We start from the raw sequence: 21,605 nt of genomic DNA, 5'->3' as shown, positions 1-21,605 counted from the left end.
ATCGCAATGGGCTCCAACATGGCACCGGCTTTCACCAGCTTGGTTCTTGCTGATTGGGAAACTACTACTCTTATTCATTTGCTGGCTTATGAACATGTAAGCCTGTACAAATGATATACTGACTGTGTGTTCTTTGTATGGCAGGCCAAACAGCCTGAGCCGTTTCAGTTTATAGACCCACTATCAAGCAGCATACAGTTCCTTAAGTTCAAGCTTTCTGGCTATGGAATGACAGTTCATTTTCTTGACACTTCTATCACACTTAAAAGGGACTCCCTTACATGGGACTCTACTATTTACCGAAGGACACCTTCAGGAATAATTACCTTTATTTCAATAGTTTGCATCCACATTTCATGAAAACCAACATTGATGGAGGCCAATTCACTCGCCACTCCCATATTATTAGTAGTGATCACATTTTACTGTAAGAATCTAAGGCTCTGCTGCTTATGCTAAAAGACAGAAACTATCCCAAGCATTTACTCCTATCTATATTATCCGAAGTTGTATGATCACGGCCCATGAAATTTCCACCTATTATAAAAAATGGGTTTGAGGCAAAAAAAATCAAAAATCTAACTTGGAACACATCCCCTTCATGTTCAATGTAGGTTTGGATCAGAACCAAGGCCCTCTTGACACCAACCTATCAACTACCTCCATTACATTTGCCATGACCTGACTTCAATCAAAAATATAATTACAAAATATTGGGTCATTGTTGCTAGCAGCCAGGAACTAATTCACACTTTGTGCCAGTCTCCAAGTTTTTCATATAAAAAAAAAAACAGTCTCTTTGAGGTTCTTTTGCACACTTGGACACACCCTTCCTTGCGCTCACCTTCAAATGATTCTAATTTAGCCCGAGGCATGTTCGCTTGTGGCAGTTGTGCTGCTTGCAATTTTATTTAGACAGGGTAGGACGACTTATTTTTACACTGTAAGAAAAAAGTCTACTTTACAAAATATTTTTATTGTAATTCTGCTTTTGTTGTTTAAGCAGCAATTTGTGATAACTGCTCATGCTTTTATGTTGGCAAGACTGCTAAAAAGTTGTCTAGCCACATTAAGGAGCAAAATGCGGCAGTTCACAAAGGGGCTGACAGAAATGCTTTGGGCAGGCATTCTCGCTTTTGTCAAGGTTTCATTAAATTGAAATTCTTGGTCTTGGAACAAATAGATATTTTTTTGGGGATGCTGATACCCTTTTGGAATTATGAGAATTAAAGTGGCAACTACATTTGAACGCAGAATCATTCCCAACTCTATATGAAAATATTAACATAAAATGTGCTTTGAAGTGTCTCAGACAATGGCTAAGCATTTTCATTGCTTACAACAGGGTGGGGATTTCTCTGGACTATATTACTTTTACTACCTATCTCATGTGTACCTATAGGTTGTTTTGAATGAATGATGCACCTACTTAAAATGCTGGGTTTACATTTTCATTGGCTGAGGTATTACTCTCTCTTTTGTTATTTTAACCTTTATTTACAGTGGATTTATGCAATAATTTTCTGCTGTTTTTCTGATGAAGTTCTTTATACTTATTAAATGAAGAAAGCACTCAACAACACTTTACCATGTCTTTATTTCACCTTGTTGGTGAAGTTCTTAGTTTTCTGTTTGTATTGATTTTTCTCATTTCCTGTGCAGTTTTTTGAAGTTTAATATATATATATAATATAGTGAAGGAAAGAGAAGTTCTAGAAAAAAAAGGGATGGCGGGTGGGTAACCCAAACTGCAACAGTGAATACACTCGAACATCTACATTTATGGTAAGTGTACACAACTGTTCTTTGTGTTTCACTGTTGCAATCATTACATTTGGGTAGCATCACAAAGCTATGGATGGGAGGATGGAGCTAAATAGTATTAGGAGTGGCTATAAAGATGATCAATTTCAACAATTGGCTTAAGTATTGGTGTCATTCAAAGGGGATCCAATGCCTGTCAGCCTGGGATGACATGCTCGACAAGCCAAGATGCTTCGCTAGGGACGGCTTGCACCTGTCACCCCTGGGCTTTCGGATATTGGCAAAGGCTCTTGCTACCCCCATAGTGCCTTTTTTTAGGCAAGGCTCAAAAGACAATCCCACCTCCATAGGTATCACAAGGGATAAGAAACTAAGAGTAATGCTACTCAACGCCAGAAGTCTAAACCTAAAGATGCATGCACTCGAAACTCTCCTTAGCATGGAGAACATCGATATCTGTGCAGTAACAGAAACCTGGTTCAAGACTCCAGACAGCACCCCAGCACTACCAGGTTATACCTCATACCATGCTTTTTGGCCCCAAAACTTGGACCGAACCACAAAAGGAGGGGGAGTATCAATATTCGTCAAAGATACCCACACCTCCAGGTTGGTGGCACAGCACAAAGCATCAGAGACTATCCATGTGCAACTAACAGTGGGTAAAACTGCCTTCCAGTTTACAGCCTGCTACAGACCACCCTCCCAAACCCAGCCAAACACCATTACACTGGGCGACTTCAACTACCCAAACATAGACTGTGAGCATTACTCTAGCTCCAACACCCTAGCCCAAAGGTTCCTAGAATTTATAAACTCATATGCTATGGAACAACTTGTTACCACTCCCACAAGAGGGGAAAACATACTGGACCTGATCATAACCAACATGGGGACTCTATGCTCCAGACCAGAAGTGTATCCCTCATTGGTAAGATCAGACCATAAACTAATCTCACTGGATATTCACATCCTGACCCCATCCCCTGCCCAGAAAACCACAGTGAAAAACTTCTCTAAAGCAAATTTCACACTCCTCAAAACCGAGGTGGAATCCTTCAAAGCCCCCGGGCCTGTGGAAAATATGTCCCAGACCGCAGAATCCTTTATAAACGCATTCTATGAACACCTTCAGGAATGCATGGATCATGCAATCCCAAATTAAACCAAGACCCAATCATCCAAAGGCAGACGTCCTGTACGGTGGACCCCAGCCATAAACAAACTATACAATAGAAGGAGGAAGCTACTACATGATAGAGCAAAATCCCAAAAAGGGAAGGCATCTCTGATCAGTATTAGCAAAAAACTACGGGAACTCATAAAATCGTCTAAGGCCAGCTTCGAGAGAAAAATTGCACAGGACACTAAGGATAATCACAAGGCTTTCTTTACTTATGTTAGGAACCTGGGTGGGAATTCCCAGATATACTCAGAATTAGTCCAAAATGACAAAAAAATGCACCGAACCCACAGACATTGCCAACATCCTAGCTGACAGGTTCAGAGCAACCCCCCCCCCCCACCAAAAGGGAAAATATCTATCCCAGCAGAGTGCTGCCCCCCTGACATCTCAGATGCTCAGGTAAGAGCCGCCCTCTCCAAAGCAAAAAACACAGCATCAATGGGACCAGACGGTGTCCCGGGCTGTGTCCTACATGAACTCCAAGAAGAGCTAAACCCAAACATAAAACTACTGCTCAATCTCAGCCTTACTACAGGATATGTACCCAAAGAGTGGCGTACAGCAACAGTGGTCCTTCTCCACAAAGGTGGTGCCTCAACGGATCCTGGAAACTATCTCTAAGCCTGACTAGCTTGGTCAGCAAAGCTATGGAAAGAATAATCATGGACCTCATAAATAAAGATATTGGGGACCTACAGACACTGGATCCTACCCAGTTTGGCTTTGTTAAGGGCAGATCCTGCCTCTTAAACCTGGTCGATTTCTTTGAAACAGTCACCAAGGCCATTGACGAGGGGAAGGTGGTCTACACAGCCTACTTGGATCTCGCAAAAGCCTTCGATACAATACCCCACTCGTGCATTATAGATAAGCTCACCAGCTTAAATATAAACCCCTATGTCACTAGATGGGTTGCAAACTGGCTCAAGGACAGAACCCACATGGTTAGAATTGCTGGAGCCATGTCAGACTCCAAACCAGTTACAAGTGGCGTCCCACAAGGCTCAGTCCTGGGACCTCTCTTGTTCGGTATATATTTCTCGGAGGTACAGGCCAACACGGAAGGACTGTGGCTGAAAAAGTTTGCAGATGACTGCAAACTGGGCACCATAATCAACTCTCCAGCCGACACAAGCATCCTCCAAAAGGGCCTCATAGAAACAGACAACTGGTGCCACAGCCATGGCCTCAAGCTAAACGCCAAAAAGTGTATAGTCATCCCCTTTGGCAAAAACAAAGTGCCCACAAATTACCACATAGGTGGCAATCCATTAAGTATGGAAGAAGTAATTAGGGACCTGGGAACCCAAGTTGATAGCAATCTCTCATTTGACAGCCACGTGGCCAAAGTGGTTAGAAAAACATTTTATATAGCCCACCTAATCATGAAGGGATTCACATCTAGATCAGGGGAGGTCATCATGCCTCTTTACTCATCCCTCATCAGGCCCATAATTGAGTACAATGCCCCTTTTGGGATGTACCTTACCAGACACCTGCAGCAACTGGAAAGACCCCAAAAGTACCTCACCAAGAGGATCAAAGGGCTCAAACAGATGATATATGCTGCCCGGTTAAAGAAACTCCAGCTCTACTCAGTGGCATACTGCCTGCTCAGAGGTGATCTGTGCCTGACGTATAAAGCCATGTCCAACCCGAAATTAATGGACATGCTGCACCTCAGAAAATCCAAATCCCATCGAGCTACGCACTCGAGAGACTTGAACCTCAGCAATGAAATAAATAGGACATGCTGGAGGGACAGATTCATAAAGCCAGAGGCTCCCTTCACTCTGGAATAAAACCCCAGTCCAAGTTAGGCAGAGTCCCTCAATGACTCTCTTCAAGAGGAATCTTGATGAGTGGATGGGAGATCGTAGGTTTACCCCGGGTATCACTTCTGTGTCACTGTTAGACAGGCACAGTATACTAACCTCAAAAAAGGGCATAGCAAAATTAATTTAAAATGGGTGGCGAAAGCCAAATACACTCTGGCTAGGCTTATAAATTCCCTAGGGCAGATAGCCTGGTATGAACCTATGAACCTATAAGGCCCTGCAGAACTGCAGGGGCAAAGCCTGCCGTGGACTTAGAGAAGAGAGGCAAATGATAATGCTTTGCAAATGTATGATCAGAGCTCCAAGTAGCAGCTTCTAGAATGTCTTTGGTTGGAACTCCTCTGAGAAAAGCTGCTGAGGTAGATGCAGCCTTGGTGGAATGTGACCTGATTTCCTTGGGCACCTGTTTATCATGATGCAAGCAGCAGAAATGAATGCAGTGGCTTATCCACTTTGAAATAGTCTGCTTTGAAATAGCCTTCCCCTCTGATCCTGCAGCAAATGCCACCAGTAGTTGCTCAGACTTTCTTTGAGATTTGGTCCTGTTTAAGTAGAATCTTAGTTGTCTGTGTACGTCCAAGTAATGCAGAATCCGCTCCCCCTTGTTCTGCGGATTTGGGTAAAAAGTTGGCAGGTGAATAGTTTGGTTAAGAGCCACACTGGATACCACCTTAGGCATAAAGGATGGACTGGTCCTGAGGGACACCCTGTCTGGATGAAATGTAATAAAAGGCTCCACAGCCATGAGGGCCTGTAGTTCTGAAACCCTTCTTGCTGAAGTGATTGCCAGAAGGAAAGCTGTTTTCCAAGATAAAAACTTTATATCCACAGTAGCTGCTGGTTCAAGAGGAGGCAGGGTGAGCTTTTCCAGCACAAAATTGAGGTCCCATGCAGGAGTTGGTGATCTTCTGGGAGGCCTTAAATTTTTGGCCCCTCTAAGATACTGTTGTAGCAGAGGATGAGAAAAGATGGGAGGCTCCGTGTTGTAATGAGCTGAGATGGCAGAGGCATGGATTTTTATTGATGAAAAAGATAGGCCCTTGTGAAGCATCTCAGTCAAGTATTGTAAAATCTGAGGAATATCTGGCTTTGCTGTGTCCGTTCCTTGTGCTTGATTCCAAGCACAGAATCTCTTCAATTTATCAGCATACGATTTTCTAGTACTAGGCCTTCTGGCTTCCAAAATGACATCCATCACAGATTTACTGAGAGTCGTTGTTTGAATAACTACATAATCAGCCACGCTGCCAGGTTCAGAGTTTGGAGCTAATTGTGCAGAATTTGATTGCTCTGCTGAGACAGTAGATGAGGTATGTGAGGCAAGTACCAAGGAGGGAGTTGAGATAGATTCCTTAAAAGTGGGTACCAGTGCTGGCGAGGCCAGTCCGGGACAATTAGGATCATTTTTGTTTTTTCCTGTCTGACCTTTAGTAAGACCTTGGGGAGAAGAGGCAGAGGAGGAAAGGCATAGACTGATAGGTTTTTCCAACTGAAGGATAGGGCATCCACTTTCCATGCTTGTCTGTGATAAGTCCTTGTGCAGAATTTGTCTAGGTGATAATTTTGGGGAAAGGCAAATAGATCTATGTCTGGGCTCCCCCATTTCTCTGTTATCATGCTGAAGACTTGTGGGTCCAGTTTCCACTCGTGAGGGTCCATAAGATTTCTGCTTAGATCGTCTGCCAGAGTATTCTGTTTTCCTGGCAGGAATTGAGCTTGAAGATGCACTGGGTAAGTCAGGGCTGTATCCCACAATGCCATGGCTAGTCTGCAAAGGGGGTAGGAATGTGTACCCTCCTGCTTGTTTATGTACCACATAACCGTGGTGTTGTCCGTCTTTATCAATAGTTGTCCTGAATGAAGTAAATCCTTGAAGGCTGTCAGGGCATTCTGAACAGCTAACGTCTCCTTCTGGTTGATATGCAGATGCATTTGTTTTGGGCTCCATATGCCCTGAATGCATCTCCCCGCCAGGTGGGCCCCCCCAAACATTGTCTGATATGTCTGTAGTTAGAGTTTGGGTGGTAGGGGGTAGAGTGAATGAGCATCCCGTGTTCTAGTGAAATGTCTCTGCCCACCAAAGAAACTCCTGTTGTAGGCAGGGAATGAGAGGGATCATTGTTTCCAGACTGTGACAATGTTGACTCCATAAACTTTTTAGATACCACTGTAGTTTCCTCATATGCAGTCTTGCATATGGAATTAGAAGAATGCAGGATGCCATGAACCCCAGTGCCTGCAGAATTTGTCTTGCAGATAACTGGGTTTTTGTTGCCATCTGTTTGAAGTAAATAGTCAGTTGCCTTTGTTTGTCTGGCGTAAGGTAAGCCATCTGGCCAGTTGTATTCAAGCTTGCACACAGGAATGTAATTTTTTGAGTGGGTACCAGTTGTGATTTCTTTTCGTTTATTGTGTACCCTAGGCATGTTAGAAGCCTTTTTACAAACGCCAGCTGTTGAAGAAGAATGTCCTTGTTTTCTGCTTGAATGAGACAGTCATCCAAGCAAGGATAGATTTGTATGCTTCTTTGTCTGCAAAATGCAATTACTGGTGCCAGGCACTTTGTAAAGACCCTGGGCGCAGTAGATAAGCCAAAGGGCAGTGTAGAGAATTGGTAATGCATGAAACCAGCCTTGAAACGGAGGTATCTTCTGCATGATTCCCTTACTGGGATATGCAAGTATGCCTCTTTTAAGTCTAGAGTCACTAACCAAGCGTTCTTGCCCAGCATGGGCAGAAGTTGTTGTCAAGTCAGCATTTTTAATTTTGGAATGTCCAAGAATGTGTTCAAAATCGATAAATCCAGTATTGAATGCCAGGCATCGTCTTTTCTGGGTACCAGGAACAGTCTTGTATAAAACCCTTGCCCTTTTTCCTGTTCTGGTACTGGTTGAATAGCCCCCATATCCATGAGGGCCGTAACTTGTTTCTGTGCCTCTGCCCATTGATTTTGTGGCAGATCTGGTCAACCGTTTGGAACTGGCAAGGTATGGAAATGAAATCTGTACCCCTGGGATACTATGTTTAATACCCACTTGTCCTGGGTTATTAACTGCCAATTTTGAGCATGAAATGCTAATTTTCCCACCAAGGGGGCTACTTGAAGATAAATGCTTGGTGATGGCAGAGGGAAGTAATAGAGACTGCTTACTGTAGGATTGTGCTTTGTTTCCTCCAGATTTGGAGGTAGAGGCACCCCATTGCTTTGACCTGTAAGAACCCTGTGATTGATATCTAGAGCCTTTTGAGCACCTGGATTTGCCTTGTGAGGGTTCTGTTGGACACAGGAAAGGACCAACTTTTTGTAGGCCAGTGTCTACTGAATCTGGGTGGCTGCACTTGCAAGAAATCTTATACAGTTTGCATAGATTTAGCTTTGTCTTCCATTTTCTTTAAAACCTCTTCTGCCTTATTACCAAACAGAGTATCATGCTGTACAGGTGCATCCAACAATTTAGTTTTAACATGATCAGGCAGATTTTGCTCCTTGAGCCAGGCATGCCTTCTAATCACAGATCCAGTAACTGTGGCCGTGCAAGAGGCCTCCAAAGAATCAAAAGCACATTGCAAAGTATGCTTTCCAACCTGTTCTGCTGCATGCAATAATTTCTGGAATTCTTTGTTTTCCACACATTCGGAAATCAACATCATTCTCTGTTTCAATAACCCCATAACATGCTGTTGATATTTAAGCATATGAAACTGGCAGTTTAAGGCCCTAATTGCCAAGGTTGCAGACATATAAACCTTCTTTCCCCATCTATCCAGTGCCCTGGAATCTCTATCAGAGGGGGTAGGATTCTTGGCTGAAGAGGCCTTTACACCGTTGGGACCCTGTGAGGTAGTTTCAGAGTCAGCAGCAGGATTTTTGAATAAAAATATGTGGGAGTCAGGAACCCTGTAATATCTGTCTGGCTTACTAGGAACCGGAGGTGGGGAATCAGGAGCCATGCTAGATTCCAAAAACACATCATCTACAATGTCTAATACAGGAGGTATAGCCAAAGGCCTATGCTGAGGAAGAAGAAGGAAATCCCTAAGCCTCTTTTTTGATTCCGAGAAATCCTGACTCTCCCAATGAAAATGTTCCCTTAAAGTATGCAAGGTTTCTCCAAAAGAATAATCTTCAGGAGGAGATGCAGATGGGATGGATTCTTCTGCATCTGAATCCTCATAAGGTGGTATAGAAAATTCCTGATCAGAAGAGGAATCAGAAGAAATAGAAACCTGATCTGAAGATTCATAATCAGTGTCTTGCCTAGGCCTCTTATCAGGAGGGGGTTGGGAACCCCTGATCAAGGTAATTAAGTCCTCAGCCATTTTGATCATCTGTTTTTTAGGCATACGGGCCTGAGCACATGGCTCATGTGTCGTTTTTTAGCCTTAGAAGTTGTTTTTGGTTTTGTTTTTGAAGCTGGCGTCGGTTTTATATAGAAATGTCAAGGCCTGAAAACACCCTCAGAAGCCGGTGCCTGTTCAGCGGCTCCGGACCCATCCAAGGGAGAGACATCCACGGGTATAATACTCTGAGAATCTCGTGGCATACCAGACTCCGCGTGGGTCTCGGTAGAGGCCTGCGACTCAAAAGTAGCAGGTATCAGGGGCTGTGAAAGCGCCTCACTGAGTACTATTGCTATCCGACAACATTTCAGAGTAATTAAATCTGTTTCCAAAATATTAAGAAGTAAAGATATACCAACGCTTAATAGTGCGTTGGTTAATCTAGCACAAAGCCGACAGCAAGGCACGTTATGATCTGGGCCTAGGCAAGGAATACAGTACAAATGAAAATCCTTATGAGGTATTTGCTTCCCACAAGTAATGCAATTATTAACTTTTACTGACATTGGTAAGGAGCAAGAAAAAGTTTCCCCAATGGGGTACTTAGCTTTAATTGAAGACTTCAGTTCTGAAACTTGAATGTGAAAATTTTAGGAGTCTGCCGACCGGCATTTGCAAACTGCTTCTGCTTCGGGCACTGCGCGGGAAGAAAGACTGAGGAAAATGGCTGCATGTTTTATACCCCTGACGTCCTGGAAGAGGAGACAGCAACCGACGCAGGACCCAAGACTTTGATATTCAGGCCGACTGAGGGCAACCTGCCAGAAGATTACCCAAATGTAATGACTGCAACAGTGAAACACGAAGAACATCTGTCACTGCACTGAGAAACCCTTGCAGAATCAATTCATCAGACTACAAAAGAAACCCCTGAACAAAGGCCTGCAAGTTAGTTACTTTTCTGGCTGTGCCTGGATAACTTCTAAGTATAGTGTAAAACAAGGTCTGAGCCAAACATAAATGAGGATGATTAAAGACAGAAAAGAAGCAGTCCTTTTACAGAAGGTAAAGAAAATAACAGTGGCCCTCCCAAATCCCATTATATGTCAATGGCACAGGAATTCAAAGTTACTTCCTTATGTCTGGCATGAGTCATACAAAGTATTATGGGAAAGAGAAAGGTTTGAGGTAGTACAAGATCATGTTGATACATCAAGCCCCATTGGTAGCCAGGTTGTGGAAAACAGACTAAAATTACAAATAAAGCATTTAAGAGTGATTTTGAGGTGTTAAAAAAGGTCAGGAAACAAAGATAGATTGAAACAAACTTTTTTTAGTTCTAGAGTGGAGTTTTCCTTTAACAGTCACTGGAAGAGACAACAATCATAATCATTCAATTCTTGTATACTATATGCATGGAGATGATGCACATGTCGAATGTAAACTGTTTTCAATACAGCCATTCAACAGTCCAACAATTTTAAATATATGACAGAATAAAAATGCATTTAATTTTTGCACTTCAGACGAATTTTTATTTTCTTAAAATGACATTTAAGATAAAGATAGGATCAAAATGATCATTAGATTATTTTCCCACCTCAGTTTAAACATATAAAGGATTAGAAAATCATAGAAGTGAAAGTATAACATTCTCTCTAATTTCGGACTTCAACCCAAGACCTCCAGCATACCATGCTGATGTCTCTGTCTCAGGACCAGCAACAGCCTATGGACACAAAAAAGATAAACTGCTAAACAATATATTTTTCAATGCACTGTGGCTGAACAGACAGAAATGCATCATGTGGACAGTTCTCTGGAATGCATTCAAAAATTAGAAAGTAATGGAAAAGACAGACACAGTTGTACCGAGACATATACAAATGACAGCGGTTTAAATGGTATTACTGACATCTTTCAAAGAGAAAGGATAAAAGCACAAAGGCTCAAGACATTTTCATCTTTCTTTAAAGTCAATGTTTTCATTGCTTATCAATAAGAGAAGATACCAAGCTAATACTGAGTAAAATGTACCTACAGCACGATGCAAATAAATGAAAATAATGTAATCACAGTCTCACCATTGTAGGAAAGGCGGGGTTTGCTCAGACACATAATAAAGTGCATCTCTATCTCATCAGATGTTACTGACTTGGCACAAATGGGACATTTAAAACCTAAAGAAAAAATATAAAAACATCAGAATTTTTCTTTTATGAGCAAATTTATGTTTAAATTTAGCAATGCAAATTAAAATCATACAACCAAATAGGAGATTATTGTATAAGGTTTTAAAGGACATCTGCACCCCAAAACTTATTACTTAAGGGTTACGTACCCTTCTGGGTTTGTAGATAGTTACTGTATTGAAGTGCAGCAAAGTAGCTTTGAGACATGGTGATTTTAGTATAAAGGTAAAGGAAACTGTAAATGTACTAGTCAAGTCCTACACAATTACAAAGTGTTAAGTCTCAAACTGTTAACCAGTTCCTAAAAAAAGTTGAATGCTAACATAGTTTAGAAGTTTAGGGTTCAGGCCCAGGGAATGACTTGACATCATGGTACTTTATACATTACACACTAAGTAATAACAATAAACTGCCCATTCTACAGAGCTCTGCAAACAAAAAGTGCATTCTCTTGAGAAAAACAGAAAACATAGTGAGAGATTAGGACCATTACAACACAATTCTAAAACTTTTTTGGTGTAAGTTGGACCATGAAAAATTCAGCCTGGTAAGCCATACGGACACAAGTTACCTCTAAACTTGACAGTATTTATGATAGAGCTACACCTTGCTCTGCATGTCTTCAATTCAGAAACAGAAAACACAAAAATATGTATACTTTTTTATACAATTTTGTAACAGACTGTGCTGGTTGCTGCTACTAGTATGATAGTTTTTAAAAATAGAGGCCTTTGCTACAGGTACAACATTTTTTTTATTTTAATACACAGACAAGAAGACCCTATTTACCTCAGTGAATATCAGGTTTGCCTGCAGGTATTTCTAAAGCACTCTGCTTCTACCTGTTTATGAAAGCACTTCATGTAGAATCTACTTCCAAATAAGATATAATGGTTTTATTAACACACCTGGCCCAGAGAACAACACCCACTAGTATTCAGATTCACAGACAACCTGAATGGTAGGTGTCAATTGTTAGACAACTGTGCCAGCCAGGTTACAATTTTCTGGAGGTGTCTTGAGGGAAGAGGTTCACACTGAACTGGCAATAATTCTTTTAGAAAGCTACATCTGGAATTCTGAGGCACTTCCTTTGGGGAAATGGGGACCTTTGACACAGAAAAATTCTTCCAGAAATGCTTCCTAAGTCAATACTTTTTAAAAATATATGCAAAAAAAAATATATATATATCCTTAATCTGTTGTCAAGAGAATCGAAAATCTAAGTATTTGATGGGTAAAGCTGACCTTGTACACAATAAGTCATGTGACTCACTTGTGCACTATTAATCACATGGCAAAACCTTACAAGCAGAGGCACACACAGTGCCATTCTTCTGAGTGGCCTTTTTTATGTAACCCTATTTAGTTTTACTTGCTCTGTTCCACTGCTATACTATGTTCATCATTTATGATTGCCTCAAACTTCTTTATCCCTAAAAGATAATCAGGCCCATCAAACTTCTTTATCCCTAAAAGATAATCGGGCCCATCTTAAACTTTTAAGATTTCTTTAAATTGTCTGAGAAAACTGTCCAACACTGCACTTTTTTAATCACTAAAACTAAGCTATAGGTTTCCAGAGATCTCTACCTGATTTTCCCATTTCTGGTTTTCTACCAAACTGCCATATTTTATGCCACTTATAAAGGTGTAGCCCTCAGCAACATAAATTGCTAATCTAGGGAGAGTGTAGACTAACCAGCAATAAGCCGCAATAATTCTTTAATTACGTGTTTGATATTGGTTATAAACACTCTTGGTGAATACTCATGTACAAAGACTAAATGTCTACAGGAAATCACTGCAAAGTATTAAAGGTACAAAGAGCACCACAATATAGTCAAGTTGAAAATAAGAGAGGCCATTACACACTAGAAAAGCATAGTCAAAAGTCACTCAACAAATGAACAGGACACTACAGAACAAAATAACACAAAGATGCAAAGAGTCGCTACATAAAACATGTTCCTTCAGAACATAATATGAGAAGAGTGAATGGGAATGCAGAAAATAAAAACCTCAAGCAGAGATGAAAAGTGGAAAAAAAGACAGAGATTTATACTCTTCTCAGAGGGTAGTCAGAAAAACTGAATGGTGGGCAGGATACAAGGACACAAATGTGGGAATTAATTTTGGAGGGTACAGCACTGGAATGGTCACTTTCATATTTCCTAAATGACTAACATGCTCTGCTTTCTGTCTAAGAACAATCTTTCTCCCGATGTCACAAGTGCAATACTGTCTTTATCATCCTTTCATATGGCAGAGAAGCAGACGGTCTTATGCATATCAGAGTTGTTAAATGCCCTGTTTTATTTGAAGTTGCTTCAAAAATCAGTGTCAGGCAGAAGCATTTTCATTAGATGTTATTTTTCTACCCCATGCCTTCAAGAAAAGTAAGGATGCCTGAAGCTGTCCAACCTGCCCATTGTATTGTATACAGTATGCGCACAGTGAAAACGAATGAAGATCTGTCCACTGTAGTCTATATATACTGTTACATATGTACAGTCAAAATGAATAAAACCACACACATTGCAATATCTGTAGCAGTACTCACACAGTGAAAAAGAATGAATGAAGACCTGCCCACTGTAGTGTATACAGTATGCACAAAATGAACAAAGATCTGCCCACTGTAGTGTATACAGTAAGCATACAATCAAAACGAAGACCTGCCCATTGTACTACATACAGTACGCACAATCAAAATGAAGACCTACCCGCTGTAGTGCATACAGTACTCACAGCCAAAATGAATGAAGACCTGTCCATTGTAGTGTATACAGTAAGCACACATTCAAAACAAATGGATGAAGGCTGCCCACTACGGTTTATACAGTACACAGTGTCAAACTAAATGAATGAATGAAGACCTGCCCACCAAAATATATATAGTATGCACAGTCCAAATGAAAGGATAAAGACCTGTGTACTGTAATCCATTTCAACATTAAGTACTCACACTTTTAAAATAAACAAATGAAGATCCACCCACTGTAGTCTAGATATACATTTACATATGTACAATCAAAATGAATAAAATCACACCCATTGCAATATCTGTATGCATGCACACAGTCAAAGAATAAAAACCTCATCCACTATAGTATTGGTAGTGCGCACACAGCCAAAATTAATAAAACCCACCCACTGCAGTACTGGTAGTACGCACACAGTCAAAATGAATAAAACCCCACTCACTGCAGTATTGGTAGTATGCACAAAATCAAAAAGAATGAAGACCTGTCAACGTACACCATCAAGTACGCACACAGTCAAAATGAACAAGTAAAGATATGCCCACCGTAACATGTGTGTACCATTAAGTACACACACAATCAACATTAAGATCTTCCCATTATGGTATATGCTTACAGCCACACATGCACACAGGCAAAATAAACATAGCCATACTAATTGTAGTCTATGTATAGTTATGTACACACTCAAAATGAAGAAATGACACACAGTCAAAACTTATATCTATGCATGTTACACATAAAGTTCAATACATACAGTCAAAATGAAGACTTGTTCACCCTAACATATTTACACAGTTAAGTGTTTACACACACACCCACACACAAAATGAATAGGTTCACAGGTAATATTAAGCAAGCAGTGCAGAAAAGCACTGAGAAATGGTTTCCACATTTGTCAAAGAACGCTGTCAGGTTAAATGACACATTTGCCACAAAGTAGATAAATGGAAGCTAAGACACAAAAGTAGGTAAATGGAAGCCATGGGAAATCCTGGACTACAGAAAGCAGCTTATCAGTTCATAGCTTAACGCTCTACACTACACGCCACACATAACTGCATGTACATGAGACACTGAACCCAGGTTTTCATATACACAAACTTTGTGCTCTACCAGTGCTCGAAATTTCCCTAACTTTGAAAGACTGAGCACATAGCAGCTTTACAGAACCACACTGAGAAAAGTCACACAACTCAAATTCAACAATTTAACGGATCTGCTCCTGTACTTCATGAGAATGATGCAATAAATATATACAGATTAAAAATACAGTATCTAAATATCATGCTATTCCATCATGAAACATCCAGCACACTTAGATTCAGCTTATGACACTATTCAAGAAAAAACTGGTTTAACAATATGTACAGTCACTACAATATTTCGATTTCTTGATCAGTCCTCTGAAGCACTGATTTGATGAAGGCTAAAATTTTATCACAACACTTGACTTGCACCAGTGAAAAAATCATTCTGAACAAGGCAGTAGCACTTTATGTGACTCAGGACTTTCAGACAGCACTTGTAAATTAGAATATGTAATAGCTTAACTTCTTCAAGACCAGTCTAAGCACCATTATTCTTCATTTATATTTGTATAGCTAAACTTTATACATAGTGTGATGATAGATGCACCACTGTTGCATGCACATGATTTTTCTACACAGTAATTCTAAACTCCAATTTTATCCTCACTCTTTCCTCTTTTTTTCCAGTTCTGAGAGTTTTTTTCACTATCAGTCATTAAAATAAAACTTCTGTTCATGCTGCCTTTCTTTAAAGAAATCTCTGGCATTTCTTTTATTTTCACAATTACAGAACATGACATAGGAACATGTCTCAGAGCTAGGCAACAGTCATTAGCTGTTGAAAGCCTTGTAGAGTGCAGTGATGTCTCTCTCAACTGCAAAACTGAAAGGCACCAGTCATATTTTCTAATAAACACAGTCTAGACCATATGTTCTACATGTCCATTGCTTTGCAGCTGTCCTGAAGTTAAGGTGGTATACATAAATGAACTGCAAATTGTCCAGTATTACACAATGACTGTCCATTAATATTCAAAAACGTGCAACTTGACTGGTCAAGCCCAACCAGCGTGCCATTTGTAAAATCTAGCATACACCAATAGAAAAAATGTCCAGTTGCCCAGACTTTCCTCTATTAATCCATGCTATGGGTTTCCAGTTTTCTTGAGCTTAGAGATCGAGAAGTACGAAATTTGAAATCTGGGCAGTTTAGAGGTACAAGAGAGACAGGGCAGAAATGCAAGGAAATGGTACTTTATGAAAACCAAAGAACCATACCTGATTTTCCTTGTATTTCTACCCTGTCTCCAACGGCGCCCGCAGGCAGGTGCAAGGGGGTGCACTTGCACCCCCCCCTGGAATCGGCTGACTAGTAATGCTATAATTTAAAAAAAAAATTTTTTTTTTTTAGTGCGTTCTTCTTTAAGAAGAAAGAAGTGCGTGCTGACATCATGCGTTCTTCTTTAAGAAGTCCAGTCGTGGCGTGCTGACATCATCGCTCATATTTACAAGTTTGCGAGCGGGAACTTACACAGATGGTTTCACAAGCGGGAGGAAACGAGCGGAAGATGGGACCTGAAATGGACGGATTCGCAAGCAGGAGGAAATGGACAGAAGATGGGACAATTTCAGAGTGAGTAGCGTGTGTGTGTGTGTGTGTGTGTGTGTGTGTGTGTGTGTGTGTAAAATGCCCCAGGTGTTACATGGTGGTGGATAGAGAATAAGGCTTGAACCCTGTACCTTGAGCCCAAGTGGCAAGAGCCTAAATTCTCTACCCACCACCATTTGTAAAAATGTTGCAGGTTTTTCCCTCATACTTTTTCTGTTCCTCATAAAATCTGTGGTTTCTATATTTGTGTCCTTGTTGCCTGACAGCTACATGTTCTCTGGTTTGTTTCTTGGCTGTTTGGAGTGTTTCTCCCTGGGCCTCTGCTAAAAAATAGCTTTTTTACCAAGTCAGACTTTTCTGGTTAAATGTTAAAAAAAATGGACACTCATTTCAATATCAGACTTCATATTCTTCAGAAAGTGCATGGTAACTAAAGCTTTTATTCGAGCAATTTTCTAAGTGTACAAGATGGATATTTGAAATGCATCCCTGTCTTTGGGACTGTATTTCCCCCCATTATTGGCTTCATCCAGGTTTTGTGCTAAGGTTGAGAGCTATGGTAAGAACTGAATATGTTTGGGGGCTGTATTCACCCAGTATTGGCTTTGTTCAGGTATTTTGTGCTAAGAGGTTGACAGCTGTGCTATGGTGAGAACTGAATTCACTAAATGGTAGCCATTTAAGTTTTAGTCTTCCTCTTTCACAAAACAGCTGATTTGACGTAGTGGTATGTTGCTCTGACTGTTTTGCACAGGGTTCCCTGGGTTCAAGACGTGGCAGTGAAATGTATGGTGGTAACGCAGCATTTTATTCTAGCAACTTTCCAACATTATACAAGCAATGTTTAAAATGTGTCCCTGGTTTTTGGCCTTTTGCCCCCCCCCCCAATAAATTTTGGCTTTTTCCACATTTCTTGTGCTGCAAAGTTCAGAGATACAGCTGAGTGTCGAGTAGATTTTACAAGGAGCTGAGAGCTGCAGGGGAGCAAAAGTTTAGTGCTGCTTATGTTTAGTCTGCTTGCATTGTTAATAGCACAACAGATAGTGTACTTGCTTTTGATTCTGAAGGCTGTGGGTTCTACTCCCACAGTAGGTATATGCATTGCTGATACTGTACTGTGTTGTAAAGGGGGTGGATGCTGCAGTCCTTTTGGCAAAGATACCTAGTAACTATGAACCTGTTATCAGTTTGCTATCCATTCCCTATTGCGGTATTACTAGCTTATCATTTTTTTATTGCATGCAACACAGGCAATTTATTCTTCAAGGGTAACAGGCACTTTATTTGTAGATTAAACAATGACATATAAAGTTGTTTGCTAGCAGCAACCTCTTTATTAGTTACAAATTTCTTTAATGTGGATTTTACTACTTCAGAGATTGTGCATATTTTTTACTGGTGGACTATAGAAGGTTGAGTAGACTTTTTATGATGGAAATGTTCTGAATTGGGCAGTTCTGTCATTGGTGTATGCATTTTGTTTCATTGTTTACTGGAAAAATGTTCAAAACAATAAATTTAAAATGCCCTCTAACAACTGTACTGTATTGTACAAGGAATATAATGTAATACAGTCAGGAAGATGTATCAAAGAGCATGTGTATGTTATGTTCGAGGGGCCTATGATTTTGAAGACAGCCCAGAGTTAATATTTATCTGCCACTGGCAAAATGTATTTTCTTTGAATGTGGGTTTCAATGCTGTTTCAAAGCATGTGAGTTTCAAGGGCAGAGAAGTTTTAATGTTGAGTCTATTTTCATTGTGAGACTGCATTGCTTTGTTTAACAAATATGTATTAGGGTTTGTGCTGTAAAATGCAAAATAAAACTTTCAAATGAAATCTAAATCATCGCAGAAGTAAAGCAGTATGGACATTACAGTGTTTATGGTAAATGGGGCAAAATAACCAGGGAATGGGACATTGGAATGGCTGCTGGGGGGAGGCTCCATTCAACCATGATTTTGTGAGGGGGTGTAGCAAACTCAGACAGCCCCGGTTGAACTATACCTCTCAGTTGTCCATATATTTGCAGAATGAATAGATATTTGCTTCTTATTTTTGGTTTGTTCCTCATAAAATTTGTGGTTTTCTAGCAAATCATTTAGGAATGAAGTCACTAAATGACAGACATTGAGTTTCAGACGTCATAACCTTCAGAAAAATGCATGCTAATGCAAAACTGTCTTAAGTTTATATAAGAGCAATTTTTAGTAGTGTTTGTATGTTCCCCCAATATATCTGGCCTTGTCCAGATTTCCTGCATTAGGAGGTTGAGAGGTACGTGCAAATCACTTTGTAGATTAGGAATATCCAAACCTCTCAATTGTCCCCAATTTTGGCTCAAAATGTTGCTCTCCCCTAACAATCCCTCCTCCAAAATGACAATTTTGGAAGATAATGTGGAGGGTTTACAATTATATATAACTATAATGATCAGAGTTACAGATTACTTTTATTTCAGAAATGCATGTAGATGTTCTTATTTTGTTAGCTGCTCAAGTTAACAATGTTAATATTAAAAAGGTGTCCCTTTTTTGACAGGTTCCCAGCTGTATTGTGTGGCAACTTTATATTTTTGCATCACATTTTGGTCCGTTTTTCATAAAATTGTGATTTTCTGGCAAATTAGTGGCAAGTCATTAAAGATTGACGCTAGAAAATAATGGCAGACATTTGAGTTTCAGATTTTATACCCTTCAGAAACTTCGTACTAATGCAAGAGCTACTACTGTTCTATTATCTAAGTTAATAAGAGCAATATTTAAAAATTGACCTTATTTTTGGGCCTGTGTCCCACTTCTAGTTCTATGTATGGCTTTGCCCAGATTTCTTGCTCTGAAGTTGAGAGGTATGAGTGTCAGAGCCATCACTGTCAGCCAGAGCCATTTCAAATTATGACATACTTATTGCACCCCACCCCCCATTGTAGTGGCTCTGGATGTGTCCAAGGAAGGCAAGCAGCAGTTATGCAGTGTAAGTGTGCAGAGTATTCCCCCATCCAAGGTAGATCACAAATACGACCGTGGCTTTTCATCTGTCCTTAATTTTGCAGAATGTTCTGGTTTTCTATCAGATTTTTATACTGTTGATTTATGCTTCTTATTATTCAGGAACTGCATGCTGTCACAGTGCCCTGTTGCTCTGTTTAAGTAGCCATGGTTTAATGAACATCAGGTAAACTTGTCAGAGATTGTAAGATGCAAGTAAGCATACTGTTAAAGAATTACCAGCATTGAAAGCCTTTTCGTTGTTGCCATGCAGAGAATATTTACATAACTAGATAATGTATAAGCCTTGGGTATTGAAATGCATATGACAGCATTTGTAATAAAAGGACAGGATTACAATATTTTCAGAAGCTCATTACATTTTAATGGAGACCAGTGTCTTATAGCAGTGTCTGTGTGTTAGTACACTTGTAGTTGGGTGGCTTTAATGGTATATGGTAAATAAGCATTGCTACCTTACTTAAAAGCCAAGCCCTGCAACAACTAGGTAAGCTCCACACTGAAGTCAAAACACAATAGCTCTGGTGGGTAAATGTACTCTGTAGTAATCAAAAAAGGCAAATGTTTGAAATAACTACAGCTTATGTGCAAACACAATAGGTAGTGATGAAACAATGCTCTGCTAAAAATGCTTTAATGCTCCACATTGCTGAGCTGCAGATTAGTTACTATCACTGGCTACCAGGATTTTACCCACTTCAGATCAAGCACGGTGACGTTCAGTGCAACCTTCCCAGAACTAATTCAAGTCTGACCAGAATTATTTGGTGTGTGTGTGTATAAGAGGGAGGTAGCATACCCCTCAGCTGTCCAGGTTTTTGCAGAATGTCCAGATTTTTGCCCCATATTCCTCCTAAAAAGGATTGAAGTCGCTAAATAATGAGAGACATTTCAGTTTTAGACATCATATCATTTAGAAAAATGCATACTAACACAACTCCTGTTACTCTTGCAATTTTCTAAGTTTATGAGAGCCATATTTATAATCTGTCCCTATTTATTTTAGGCTTTGTCCAGATTTCTTGCACTAAGGTTGAGGTGTGGTATGTTTGTGTGGGAGAGAGAGAGACAGTGAAATGCCCAAGTTAGAGTTAGCAGGTGGAATTTATTTTCAAGTGCATTTTCAAGGAACTATGAGTTTTAAGGGAAGCGAAGTTTACTGCTGCTCATGCCAAGTCTATTTACAATGTGCAACTGTTTTGTTTAGCAAATGGTATCTCTATTGTGGTATAAAGTTTTAAAGCTATGTTAGTAGCACCACAAGTAGAATACTTGCATCTTAATGTAGAGGCTTGAGGTTCTATTCCTACAGCATGTACATTTGAATGCTGCAGTTCTGAGGATGTCCTCCTTTGGATGAGATGCCTAATAACTATAAACCTGTTTTTCAGCTTGCCATCCATTTTCTATTGCAATATACCTGCTTACCTTTTTTTAAATTTAACATAGGCAATTTATTCTTTGACGGCAGCAGGCACTGAATTTGTAGATTAAACACTGAAATATACAGTTGTTTTCTAGCAACAACCTCTCCATTAGTTTCAGATATCTTTAATGTGGAATTATTCAGGTTACTTTTAATTCGGCAGAGATTGTGTGTATTGACTGATACTGGTGGATTGTAAAGAGTGGCCTTTTATGGTTGAAATGTTCTGAATTGGACAGTTTGTCATTATTGGTTTGTATGTTTTGTTTCATTGCTTACTGGAAAAATGTTCAAAACTATAAATTTAAAACACACTCATACAAGTGTCGCTGTATAATACAAGGAATATAATTCTATTATATATTATAATTAATACAATCAGGTAAATCAAATAACTTTTGCATGGCCCTAACAGTGTGCAAGGAGCCTATTGCTTGAAAACAGTTCAAAGTTAAATAACCTGCCACTGGCCAGATGCATTTTCTTTGAATGTGGGTTTCAATG

At 39.9% G+C, this 21,605-nt stretch overlaps 1 protein-coding gene across 2 annotated transcripts in view; it reads right to left on the bottom strand.

Annotated features, from left to right (window-relative positions):
* The window catches only part of ZNRF1 (zinc and ring finger 1), a 1,280,919-nt gene that overhangs the window by 725,401 nt on the left and 533,913 nt on the right, over positions 1–21,605 (bottom strand). The window contains exon 2 of one of the 2 annotated variants that reach the window (XM_044081218.1): positions 11,154–11,249. The exons of the other annotated variant lie outside the window; for it this stretch is intronic. Coding sequence (XP_043937153.1) covers positions 11,154–11,249 — 96 coding nt within the window. The remainder of the gene's footprint in view (positions 1–11,153; positions 11,250–21,605) is intronic. 2 annotated transcript variants of the gene reach the window in all.

This window comes from Protopterus annectens, chromosome 8.part0 (assembly GCF_019279795.1).
Source record: "Protopterus annectens isolate FY-2018-M chromosome 8.part0, PAN1.0, whole genome shotgun sequence".
In the NCBI taxonomy this organism is placed as follows: Eukaryota; Metazoa; Chordata; order Ceratodontiformes; family Protopteridae; genus Protopterus; species Protopterus annectens.
Note: the sequence above shows the minus strand (reverse complement) of the source record. Positions and strands in the feature narration are given on the sequence as shown.